We start from the raw sequence: 12,958 nt of genomic DNA, 5'->3' as shown, positions 1-12,958 counted from the left end.
GGTTCGTGGCCCCTCCCTCCATCCTCAAGCCAGCAGCTCAGCATCTTTTGTCTCTGCCTCTGACCCTCCCCTTTCTTTTTTTTTTTTTTCCCCCCTTTCTTCTTATAAGGACCCTGTGATGACAAGAGGAACCCGGGGTCATCCCCATCTCAGGAGCCTTAATCCCTCTTGCCAAGTCCCCTCTTCTGTGTGTGGTGGGTGACAGGTCCGCAGGTCCCAGGATTCAGACATGAGGTCTCAGGAGGCTGAGGTTCAGTCCTTCAGGTCTCTGCTGACAGATGAGCTTCTCCGTGGCGGCTCTCAGTCCACCCCCTGCCCTGTCCTTCCTGGGCAGTGCCTCCTTGCTCTCTGCTGTCCCCCAGCACTGCTGTGTTTCTGTCTTCCACCTGCCTGTCTTCAGTCTTCCCTGCTGGGCCCCAGGCTCCAAGAAAGCAGATGTTTCTCCATTTTGCACCCTGTTGGACCTGGGTGTCTGAGCGGCGGGCAGATGGCGCTGCGTGTCGCAGGGCTGTGCTTGGCTCCGAGACAAGCACTGACAGAGCCTGGCCTTGACCTCGAGCCTGCATGCGCTCCGCCAGGCTCCAGGCCCTCTGTCTTCTGGTCCTCAGACAGGGCACAGTGACTCCTGTCCTCCCAGGGCAGGGGCAGGAGGATGAGATTCAGGACCCGGGGGCGAGGGCCGAGCAGGGCATCTGGAGACCTGTCGTGCTCCTTCATTCTGGGGAGCCGAGCCTTTGCCGGACTCTCACCCCTGCTCTTCCGCTTTCAGAAATTCCTGAGCAAAGTGGAGGAGACGTTCCAGTGCATTTGCTGCCAGGAGCTGGTGTTCCGCCCGATCACGACCGTGTGCCAGCACAACGTGTGCAAGGTGAGGGGGTGGCCGCGGCGGCCGACGGGTGCTCCGACCCCTGCCGCCACCCTGTGCTTGTTGGCTTCACTCGTACCTCCTGCCCCTTGCCCTTCCAGGGGCCTCAGGGTCTGTTTCCTGGGCTGCCTGGGTTACAGTTGCTCTCCCCTCCCCCACCAGCCTTCATCACAGGTGCCCATTGCCCTGCCGCCACACTGAGCCTCCAGCCACACTGGCCCTCTGCTGTGCCCTCAACAGGCCAGTGCGTGCCTACCTTCCCTGGGGGTCACACACTGGTCTTCTCCAGCATCTTACTGCCTGGGTGGGAGAGGTGGGAGAGGATGGGCTGTTGTCCTGCTCTGCCGTCTGGTCATACTAAATGATTTACGTGGGCCTCAGGCAGGGCTGGAGAGGTGTGAGGCACTTATCACCTAGAGGAGCTGGGAGGAAAGCTTCCTGGAGGATGAGGTGGCACTAACCTGCCCCCTGAGAGGGGCCTCGGGGCAGCATCCCTGGTAGGCAGGATCAGGCAGGCTCATGGGAGTAGCCAGGGCCTGTGGGGGATGAGGGCTAGTGAGTGGGGCTGGAGCCTCCAGCCAGTGGTCAGTTTTAGGAGGGAAGCAGTCTCCAATCTGATGCTTTTGAAAGAGAGATTGGGAGAGGCTGAGATGGGTCCTGGACCAGGGTCTCCCCACTTTGGGGCTGGATTGTCCTCTATCGTGGGGGTGTCCTGGGAGCTGAGCAGCATCCCTGGCCCCACCTACTTGGTCCCAGGTGTCCCTCAAGTTGGGAAGTACTGGGCTGCATGTACGGCATCTTTGGCGTGCCTTCTGGCCAGAGTCAGTCTGTAGGAACCTACAGGCAGTGCAGGCAGGCAGCTCAGAAGGGACTCTCCCTGCCACCTGCTCACTCTGGGTCGCTGAGCTGCGTCCAGGGCATTGGGTCAGTTGTCAGACCAGGGGAGGTACCCTGAGAATGTGGAGCACTTTGACAGTACTCATGTGCTATGTGGCCTGATGGAGACTGGGAAAGATACCCCCTGGTACCCCAGGCCACATGGGGCCCCAGGGGGTTCAGAGGCTTGGCAGAGTGGCATAGAGAGCACATCTCTGGGATCAGTTGCCTGGGTTTGACCTCCAACTCTCTCCTTTCTGGCTGTGTGACTTTAAAAAGCCCCATAACCAGATCTTTCCCATCTTCTCAAACTGAAACTCTGTGCCTGTTAAACACTGACTCCCAGCCCCTGGCCCCACTCTCTACTGATACTTACTGTCTCTGTGTATCTGACTTCTCCAGGGAACTCCTGTGAGTGGCATCAGACAGTATGTGTCCTTCTGGGTCTGGCGTCTTTCCTGGAGCGTCAGGTTCAGGGCTTACCCGTGTTGTCCCGTGGGTGAGAATCTCCTTCCGTGTTAAGGCTGAGTCACACTGCAGCATGCAGATGGACCATGTTGTGTTGATCCATCGTCTGTGAGTGAGCTCTAGGTATTTCCACCTCTTGGCCACTGTGAAGCTCGCAGCAGTCCAGCACCTGATTTTGAACCCGAGTCAGCGCATTGAGTGCAAAGTTACGTCTCTTGTGTCTGCCATCAGCTATAGACTTTATACTGGAAAAGAATGCAGGGATTTTTAAATACAGGAGCCACTGTATTTTTTGTATTTTTTAATACAAAAGCCACTGCCCTCCTCCAGTGGCAGCAGGTTTTCTCCTGCTTGGCGTTGCCCCTTACCCAGCCGCCTGGTACCATCCTTCAGGTGTGCATACCTGTGCAGGTGTCTATGCCCCTGTGGGCATCATCTCCGGCCTGTTCCTCTCATGGGGCAGTCAACTCTCCAGGGCCCCTCAGGCTTGCAGCTCGGTTTCCACACTTGACTCTTCCTCCCCACACCACCCTCCGCGTTGTTTGGTTGACGACTGGGTTCGAACCCCGAAGTCTGGCTCAGAATCCAAACTCCATCCTTCCCCCCCTTTCCTCCTGTCTTCTCATCGACACATCTTTATTGAGCCTCTGCTCTATGCTGGGTCCTATGCTTGGTGTGGGGAACATCAAGGAGACACAGCCCCTAATCGTGGGGAGCGTCTGCTCCATTAACACACAGGCACATCAGTCTATCAGACAGTTCCAGAAGGAGAAAGGTGCTGTTTTGAAAGCAGACAGGGTGTGGTGAGGTGGGGCCATTCTGATGTTCCAGGGTGCCTTGGAGAAGGGTCCTCTGAGCAGGGGACTCCAGCACCAGTGATGAGAGAGCCGGGGTAGACCTGCAAGGTGGTGTGACCTCCAGGTGCAGGAGCCTGGCTGCCAGGATGACCTGGGAGTCTCTTTCTTTTTTTTTGGCCACACTGATCGGATTAGCTTGTAGGATCTTAGCTCCCTGACCAGAGATCGAACGTGGGCCCTTGGCAGTGAGAGTGCAGAGTCCTGACCACTGGACCACTGGGAAGTTCCAACCTTGGTGTCTTTGACGAGCCTGGGGCAGCCGGGCCGGTCATGGGCTGCCAGCAGTGGAAAATGAGACTAAGGGTCAGGAGGGGCCTCTGGGTGCCTGGTGCTGCCCCAGGGAACCTTGGGTGGCCAGGATCACCTCTCACCTGCCCCCCTCTCCCGCAGGACTGCCTGGACAGGTCCTTCAAGGCCCAGGTGTTCAGCTGCCCGGCCTGTCGCTATGACCTGGGCCGGAGCTACGCCATGACCGTGAATCAGCCGCTGCAGGCCGTCCTCAGCCAGCTCTTCCCCGGCTATGGCAGCGGGCGGTGATCCTCAAGCACTTCTCGCCAAGTATTTTTTTTTTTTTTTTTAAAAACGTTATCAGAGGGGTCTGTGGCCCCCATTTCGTTTTTAGTGGGCTTAACTTAAACGTAGTTTTTTCCTCCTCTCCCTAAAACTGCCTCGTCTTCCCGTTTTTTTTTTTTTTAATCTATGAATTTTTCAGGAATTTGTATTATGCCTCAAAGGAAGGAACAAAGTTGGACTTCTCAGTGTTTTTATTTTGGTTTTTAACAAAAAGCCTGCAATTTTATCAGCAAAAAAAAAACCAACCCAAAACAAGAAAGTTTTTCAAAAACTGGTTTTTCTTCTGAGGATGGGATTAGAAACGAGTTGGTATGAAGGCTGCTTAAGTTCCCAGGGTTGAGTTCTCAGCCATCCCCGCCACCGACTCGCAAGAAGGCACCGGGCTGCCTAGAACAATCTTTTCAAGTTTGGTGGGTCGGGCCCCCAGAGGTGAAGTTCCATCCCCTGAGACCCAGCGAGGCTGTGGTCCTGGGTGTCACCACACCCAGGTGTTGGCCCCGCATCACCAGCAGGAAACTGTTCCAAGGAAAAGCGGAGAAGTCCCACTGGGGCCAGTTGAAACGCTTACCTTCAAGCCATCCCCCACTGGGCTGCCTCCGCGTCCCCACCGCACACAGGCCACCGGCTACCTGAGCAGAAACCTGGGGCCACACCGAAGCTACCTCCGCCGGACCCTCCCCTCCGTGGGGCCCAGCGCCGTCCTGACCTGACGCCACGGAAGCCACGCCCGGGGCCACATTCAAGTGCCTTTTGTCCCTCCCTCCTTTTCAACCCGGGGCTCTTTCTCAGCACTGAATTATTGACAATGCCAACCGGATTCTCAAACTGGGGTCCTCCGTGCCTCCCTGGGGATCCCAGGTGAGCGGGTGGGACGATCAGGGTTTTGTGGATCCTCAAAATTGAATTTTCAACTCACCAATTGGGAATTACAAGAGGGAAACCTTTTAAAATGAATAAACACCTTTTCCAAATGAATTTTTTTTTTTTTTTGTAGTTACTGTATATGTACCAAGGAAGCTAATAACTGTAGGGTTTGGTTGTTTTTTGTTTTTTTTTTGTCAGAGGGGAGTTTTGTATTTGGGGAATGATTCGTTAATATTTCTAACTTTACCAAAGTTTGCAGCTTATACCTCAACAGAACAGGGATATTTTTAAGTCACATAACTGCAGACAAACTGGAGCAATACTGTTTTAAAAGTTTCTCTTTTTTACTTCATTATTAGGTGGTTTAATGTATTAGGAATAAACACCGAAATCCTGGGTAGGCTTTTTTTTTTTTTTTTTTTTTTACAAAGTTCAATATTCTCTGTCCAGGTTTTAGATTCTCAGAATAAATGCCTTTTACAGATGCGTTTGGTTGTGTTTTTTGTTTGCAAATTGCCCTGTAGCCTACTAGGCACCTCTGTAACTTGTAACACGTTTTCTCTATCTAGAAATACCCAGGATGCTAGACAAGTAGCATCATTTCCACTTTGCAGGTGAGAAAACTGAGGCCCAGAAGATCCAAGTAATGGGTAGTGGTCCAGAGGGGCCAAACTGGGCCTTCAAGCTTGGAACCAGAGGCCACTTAGTGTCACTAAGAGGGGTGGCACTGTCCCCATTTACACTTGAAGAAAGAGAGGCTGTCATGGAACCCCCACGAGGAGACTGGCCCTGCCTTAAGTGGGCGTCAGCAGCCTGGACCATCATCTAGGGAACTGCTTTACCTTGTGGGACCCTCTGCAGGCCTAAGGGGGTGGGTGCACGTCGGGTGTGGAGACAGATGAACTGAAATGCTGTCTCCAGTGGGAGTCAAGAGTCCAAGGATGAGGCACATTTTGCAGGTTTTCTCCTGTTTTTGGCTGTGCCTTCATGGCTTGGCTTGCAGAATCTTAGTTCCCCCACCAGGGATTGAATCCATGCCCCCTGCAATAGAAGGATGGAATCCTAACCACTGGACCACCAGGGAATTCCCCAACAATAAGGCAAGTTGAACAGTTCCAGGGAAGTTAACAGTGGTGAGTTCTACAGATGCCAACCTACCACTGGCACCTTGTACTGATGGTTCTATAATGCTGTGGGTGGATGTAAGAAATAATAAAGCTCTGCCTCTTCGGGACCTTCAAGTGTGTCCTTGAAAACATCATGCTAAGTAAAAGTAGTGCTAGTGGTGCTCAGCAGTGTCCACCTTTTTGTGACCCTATGGACTACAGTCCCCCAGGCTCTTCTGTCCAGGGACGTCTCCAGGCAAGAATACTGGAGTCAGTTGCTATGTCCTTCTCCAGGTGATCTAGTTACAAAAGATATATTTTCTCATTCATATGAAATGCCAAACAGGGATCCATAGAGACAGAAGGCAGATTCATGTAGTGATGACAGGACCTGGCGAGGGATGGAGGAGGTGGGGAGTTAAAGGGTGCAGGGTTCTTTTGCAGGTGATAAAAATGTCCTAAATTTGGTGATGATTGCAATACCTGTGAATGCATTAAAATCCTTTGAATTGTGCGGTATGTGAGTTATATCTCAAGTCAAAGTGTGAACATGAAATAAAAAAGAGGCCCTCTTGTGAGGAGCCAAGAAATAATGTCCCCAAGTGGGCTTAGGTGTCTGCAGGGGGGCCACACATGGGAGCAGGACACTGAGGTACATTGTCAAGATTGTAGAACATTTTTTGTTTCTCAGAAGTTAAGGAAGCTGTCGTTAGAAGTGAGCAAACTCCATGGACTTCGCTGGTCAACCAGTGGCTAAGATTTTGTGCTTCCAGTGCAAGGGAGCTGGATCCCATGTGCTGCAACTAAGACCCAAGGTAGCCAAATAAATATAAAAAATATTATTTAAAAATGTCTAAAAAATGAGCAAACCCCGGCAAAGTTTGTGTGAACTGCTATGCAGAAAATAATTCCAATATTAGGTGTATTGAGTTCCTGGTTGACTTGGTAGTTTTAATTTTATAGCAGTTTTATTGAGATATATTGCCCATGACATAATACCCACTTAAAGTATACAGTGGGTTTTAGTATATTTGCACAGTTGTGTAATCATCTCTATCTAGTTCCAGAATTTCATTTCCCCCAAAGATACCCAGTCCCTATTAGCAGTCACTTCCCACCCCTCCCCCAGCCCCTGGCAACCATCAACCCACTTTTTTTTTTTTTTCATCAACCCAGTTTTTGTCTGCCAATTTGCCTGTTCTTGATAGTTCATGTAATTAAATTCATAAGACACAGTTTTTTGTGTCTGGCATCTCACTGAGCATCGTGTTCTCAAGGCCCATCCACACTAGCAAGTGTCAGGGCTTCACTCCTCATGTCTGAGTAATATTCCAGTTTGAGGTTGGACCACCTTTTAAATTTTACGTGGTTGCTTTTTTCTTTTTTTAATGTAAATCTTTCTTTTCTTCCTCCACTCCTTGATATAAAATTAATAACCCTTGAAAAAGGCTGAGCGCCAAAGAATTGATGCCTTTGAGCTGTGGTGTTGGAGAAGACTCTTGAGAGTCCCTTGGACTGCAGGGAGATCAAACCAGTCCATCTTGAAATCAACCCTGAATATTAATTGGAAGTACTGATGTCGAAGTTGAAACTCCAATACTTGTGCCACCTGATGTGAAGAGTTGACTCATTGGAAAAGACCCTGGTGCTGGGAAAGATTGAAGGCAGGAGGAGAAGGGGCCAATGGAGGATGAGATGTTTGGATGGCATCACTGACTCAATGGACATGAGTTTAAGCAAACTCCTGGAGATGGTGAAGGACGTGGAAACCTGCAGTCCATGGGGTCACAAAGAGTCAGACGTGACTAAGTGACTGAACAACAATAATCATTTAGAACATTTGTAAATTGAAGATGAAGAAAAAGCCAAAGTATATGATGTTGCCCCCCAGAGGGTTAATATTTTTAGACTTCATTTGTACATGTGTGTTGGTATGGCAACATTCAACCTCAGAACATCTGAGGCATAGACAGGTTAAGTGACTTATCCAAGGACATGGCAAAGCCAGGGTACGTACTTGTTTATAGATGTTTCTCTATGTTTTTCTTTTATATACAAATTTAAAGAGTAACATTAGGACTGTAGTGTATGTACTTTCTTGTGCCTGTTGATGGGGTAGCCACTTTATCCAGCACCTAAACAACCACATGAGCCGTGTGGGGTGTGGTGTTTGCATTATTTGCATATCTGCTCTTAAAAGACGTATCCTATATGTGTGTCTAGTGATACATGCTTGGTGTGAAATGGAATGTTAGAATTTCAACCCCAAATGTATTTTTCATTAAAAATTAAACATTTAAAAATTTTTTTATTTTTAAAAATTTTGGCCACACTATGTGGCTTGCAAGATCTTAGTTTCCCAACCAGGGATTGAACCCGGGCAATGAAAGTGCTGAATCCTAACCACTGGACTGCCAGGGGTCTACCCCTCAAATGTATTTCTTTGGTTTTTTTAAGCTTTTTATTTTTAAATTTATTATTCTTTTAATGTTTGTTTTTATTTATTTGGCTGCACCAGGTCTTAGTTGTGGCATATAGTGTCTCTAGTTCCCTGACCAGGGATCTAACCCAGGCTTCCTGCATTGGGAGTCCAGAGTCAGCCACTACACCCCCAGGGAGGGCCGCCCCTCACCTCAACCCTGCCACCAAATGTATTTCTAAAAATTTATATTTTAAAGACATAGGAGGATCTAGGGATACCCCTGATGGTTCAGTGGCTAAGACTCTGAACTCACAGTCTTCACTGATGGTTCAGAGGTAAGGAATTCGCCTGCCAATGCAGGGGACCTTGATTCCTGGTCCAGGAAGATCCCACATGTCTCAGAGCAACTAAGCCTGTACACCACAACTACTGAGCCTGTACTCTAGAGCCCTCCAGTCACAGCTAGAGAGTAGCCCCCTGCTTGCTGCAACTAGAAAGTCCACGTGCAGTATTGCAGATCCAGCAAAACCAAAAGTAAATAAATCTTAAAAAAAAAAAAAAGACTGCAAACTCCCAGTGCAGAGGGCCCAGGTTCAATCCCTAGTCAGGGAGCCAAGATTTTGCAAGCCCTGTGGTGCAACCAAAAAAAAAAAATAGAGGATATATTTTTTCATCCATCTCTATTATGTATCAAACAAGCCCATAAGCAGAAGCTGAAGGGGAGTTTGGGGAAAGCAGAGGAAGGTGGAAAACAGAAAGGAACTGGCCTTGGGTCATCTGAAGGCTGGTACTTGGAGGGCCTCCTGGTCTTTCTTAAGGACACATACCAGTGATTCCCAGACCCAGCCTTTGGTGGGATCCGCACTTGTCTGCAAAGACTTGAATATGATTCATGAGTTGTTGCCAAGTTAACTTATCCATTTGAAAATTCTCAGACTGTGTCCTTCTTCCTTGGCATAGGACACTTTTACTTAAAGGACAGTGATTATAGTTTCTTTCTTTTTCTTACATTTTGTTATGAAAACTTTCAAATGTAGAAAAGTTGAAAAGACTGGTGAACTCTCAAATATACTTCCTGTGTGGATCCTACAATTGTGGTTTTTTTTGACACATAGATGGCATTTTAAAAAGTTCCCTTAAGAAGCCTCCTACGATGTTGATGGAATGTAAATTTGTGAATTGGTGCAGCCACTATGGAGAATAGTATGGAGGTTCCTTAAAAACCTAAAAATAGAGTTGCCATATGATCCAGCAGTCTCACTCCTACACATATATCTGCAGAAAACTCTAATTTGAAAAGATATGTGCAACCCAGTGTTCACAGAAGCACTATTTACAATAGCCTGGGCATGGAAGCAACCTAAATGTCCATCATCAGAGGAATGGATAAAGAAGACGTGCTACACACATACAATGGGATATTGTTGTTTAGTCACTCAGTCGTGTCCAACTCTTTTGTGGCCCTATAGATTGTACCCCGCCAGGCTCCTCTGTCCATGGGATTCTCCGGTAAAGAGTACTACAGTGGGTAGCGAGCGATTCCCTTCTCCAGGAGATCTTCCCAACCCAGGGATCAAACCTGAGTCTCCTGCATTGGCAGGCAGATTGTTTACCACTGAGCCGTCTGAGAAGATCATAATGGACTATTACTTAGTCATAAAAAAGAACCAAATCATGCTATTTGCAGCAACATGGATGGACCTAGAGATTCTCATACTAAGTAAGCCAGACAAAGGCAAGCAACATGATATCACTTACATGTGAAATCTAAAATATGATACAAATGAAGTTATTTACAAAACAGAAATAAGACTCAGATTTAGAAAACAAACTTATGGTTACCAAAGAGGAAAGGTGGTGGAGGAAGGGATAAATATATATAAAAACTGAATCCCTTTGCTGTACAGCAGAAACTAACAGTATTGTAAGTCAACTACACTAGAATTGTTTTTAAAAAAGGAACTTGAGAAAAAACTTAAGTCCCCCTAAGCAAAATTGGAAAGCTGACAACCTATTTAGGTACCCCGATATAAAAAAAATCAGAGTCTGTGACATCCAAACACCTGGAATTCACTGTCATATGGGGTAAAAAACTAAGTAGAAAAAAAAAAAAGACTTCAGGTGGGAGGGGGAGAATCCCTTTAGGATTGCATTTTTGAGGCCCTATTAAGGCTACCAGGTTATATTTCTGTCTTTCCCACGGGTTAGGGAGTTCCTTGGGAGCAGTTACTATTTCCTGTTTTTTAAGTTAAATTTTAACTGCACAAGGGAATATTTGAATATAGCCCCCATGAGGCTACAAAACACCCTAGAGCAGATTAACCTCCTCACCAGCTACCCTTTTTTAACCAACCTGGATCCCTCCTCTCCAGATTTACTTTTCTCAGTTTGGGGATGGCCTTTTTCTGCGCGGGGCCACGGCAGGTGGCCCTTAGAAACCACACAGCCATGAGTTGCCCTGCATTCCTTTCCATAAGGTGTTAAGTTCTGCACCAGCCTGCGGCTGTCCACAAGGGTGTAGGGGGAGTCATTCCTTGACGCGTACATATAAATCTAGCCCTTTTTAATGGCTACATAGTTAAAAGTATTCCAAAATTAGTTATTTTTCTAATCTACAGTCGGATATTTAGAGCACAACACTGGAAACAAATGAGTACAGAAATGCAGCAGCATCCTTTCCAAACTCTGCAGCCTTTTTCAGAGTCCAGGACCTTCAGAAATAGAGCGTAAATGCCCCAGCCACGTTATTAGTAAACGTCCAGTTGTCCGATTTATACTCTGCCAGCTAAAAAGGGGCGTGGTCAGCTACTGGCTGGCATGCAATTAATAACCATCATGATGATGATCGTGCAAACCTTAATTACATGTTCACTTTGCTAAGTCACATCAAGCGATTTACTTGCCTCCTGTCACCTGACTTAAACTTTCCAGGAGAGGGGCACACCGTGAGGGATTCCATCACTCTTAGATCTATTTCACAGGGGAAACGAGGCCCAACGAGGTTACTTTGCTGAGGGCCGACCACCGTGAGGCTTGAGGGTCCAGCTGAGCTTTGAACTTAAGTGAGGAGGCACCAAACTCCTCGCCTCTCTTACGTTTTAGGGATCTCGCGGAAGGTCACCTAGCTTTATCCGAAAGCCTTTGCAAAGTTTTGTGGATTGTGACAGAAATGAACTTGGAATTTTTGGGTGGTAGGGGAGAAAGGAGAAATGGAGGCAGAGGCGCTTGCTGTTTGACTTTTACTTCTCCCGTTCTCAGTGCTCCTCCTTTGCAAAATGAGTTGAGTTGGAGTTATCTTTGCTACCTCCTGACTGGGCGAATTGGAAAACGCTGAGCCCAGTTTCCGGCTCTGGGTCTCGAACCCCCTCTCCGAAGCTCTCAGGCGCGGGGCTGATGCTGTGCTGAGTCTCACGTACTCAGCAGCAGCCTGATAACCGGGGCGGGATTCGGGCCGTGATTGGCACCCGCCCCTGCCAGTCCGCGCCTGGGGCTGATCCCATAAGCCAATATTCTCTTGCCCCCTTGCGGTCGTTGGGCGGTCCCTGAGGCACCCTTGTCAATCCGAGGCCTAGCGCCGTCGGGTTGGTCGCAGCCTCTTAGCTGGCGTGCGCAGCCTGCAATGAGAACTGAGCCGGTCACCGGGCACGTGGGTAGGCGCCGGCGTGTCCCTAACGGCCGGCCAATGGTGAGGCGAGGCCGGTGGCTGCGCCCGCCCAATCGAGGCGCGCGGGGGGCGGGCCGTGCAGTGTTGATGGGCCCGGTGGAGGGGAGGGGCGGAGCTGTCAGCGACAGCCAATAGGCGCGCGGGCGTGGGCTCGGGGGCCAATGGTAGCCGGGGCGGAGCTGGCGCGCGGCCTTATAAGCCCCGCCCGGGGCGCTCTCGGAGGGCTCGGCCGCCAGCGACCGAGCGGGGCCCGGCCCGAGTAGGGCCTGGGGGTGCGACGCCGAGGGCGGGGGAGCGCGCGCCGCTGCTCCGGACCGAGCCGCGCGCGCCGCCTCAGGTGAGCCCGCGGGGAGGCGGCCGCCGCGTCCGAGCGCGGGCCCCAACGCCGCCGCCGCCCCCGCGCTGCGCCCGGGGCTGCGGGCGGGCGGGCGAACGGGCGGGCGCCCGGGACTCGAGGCCCAGGCCTCGGGTGCGGCCTGCTCGGGCCGCGGCCGCCGCGCTTTGTCCGGGCCCGCGAGGCGGTTGGGGGCGTTAACCGCCCGGCCCTGGGCGCCCGCCCGGCCTCGGGCGGGGGCGGTGCGGCTGGACAATGGCGGGGCCAGGGGCGGGAGGCGGGGGCGCCCTCCCTGGGTCGGGGGCGTGCGGGGGCTGGGTCGGGGCGTCCCCGCCGGCCCCGCACAAAAGATGACAGCGTGGGTGGCCCGGCCCGGCTGGCCCTGCTTGGCGAGCCCCTCCTCTTCCATTATTCCCAAGAATCCTAATAATTAAAAAAATAATAATAAAGAGAGAGAGATCCCAGGCCCTGGGATCAACCCGCCTGCATTTCCGGCCCTTTGGGAACCGGTGGGGTAAACGGGGCGCTTCCCAGTGGTGTCCCCCGAAATGTCCATCACTGCATCTCACCATACTGCCCGAGTCAATCCGCGGTGCCATCGCGGCTTCCAAACTCGCACCCCATTTCCCTGAGCCTCCCCTAAAATAAGCATGCAGTCTGGATTTCTCATTTTAAAGAATGTATCCACTTGCTATGCACAGAACAGTTTCCAGACGCGTTCCCCCAGGGCCTACCCATCTCTGCCCGATCGCCATCTCAAAGCCCCCCTTCTCTGTAGTGGTAAATCCTGGAGTCGCTCCCACGGGGACCCCCTGGGCTTCCCTTTGCCGCCCCGTGGGAGGGAGCTGGCGGACGGATTCCTGCCCAAAGGGACCTGCCCCAGATCTTCCAGGGCCTGGGTCTCCACCCAGTGGGCGCGATGACACCAG

The 12,958-nt window shown here is 50.6% G+C and overlaps 2 protein-coding genes across 4 annotated transcripts in view; both read left to right on the top strand.

Moving 5' to 3' along the window:
• Nucleotides 1-4,987, top strand: part of UHRF1 (ubiquitin like with PHD and ring finger domains 1) — a 34,195-nt gene extending 29,208 nt beyond the window's left edge. For both annotated transcript variants that reach the window (XM_065917986.1, XM_065917987.1), the window contains exons 16-17: nt 770-868; nt 3,457-4,987. In XM_065917986.1, coding sequence (XP_065774058.1) covers nt 770-868; nt 3,457-3,603 — 246 coding nt within the window. In that variant the 3' untranslated portion in view covers nt 3,604-4,987. The remainder of the gene's footprint in view (nt 1-769; nt 869-3,456) is intronic.
• A 6,916-nt stretch (nt 4,988-11,903) lies between these two features.
• KDM4B (lysine demethylase 4B) overlaps nt 11,904-12,958 on the top strand; it is a 118,813-nt gene continuing 117,758 nt past the window's right edge. For both annotated transcript variants that reach the window (XM_065917985.1, XM_065917984.1), the window contains exon 1: nt 11,904-12,032. The gene's annotated coding sequence lies outside the window, so the exon portion shown is untranslated. The remainder of the gene's footprint in view (nt 12,033-12,958) is intronic.

This window comes from Muntiacus reevesi, chromosome 1, assembly GCF_963930625.1.
Source record: "Muntiacus reevesi chromosome 1, mMunRee1.1, whole genome shotgun sequence".
Taxonomy (NCBI): domain Eukaryota; kingdom Metazoa; phylum Chordata; class Mammalia; order Artiodactyla; family Cervidae; genus Muntiacus; species Muntiacus reevesi.
Note: the sequence above shows the minus strand (reverse complement) of the source record. Positions and strands in the feature narration are given on the sequence as shown.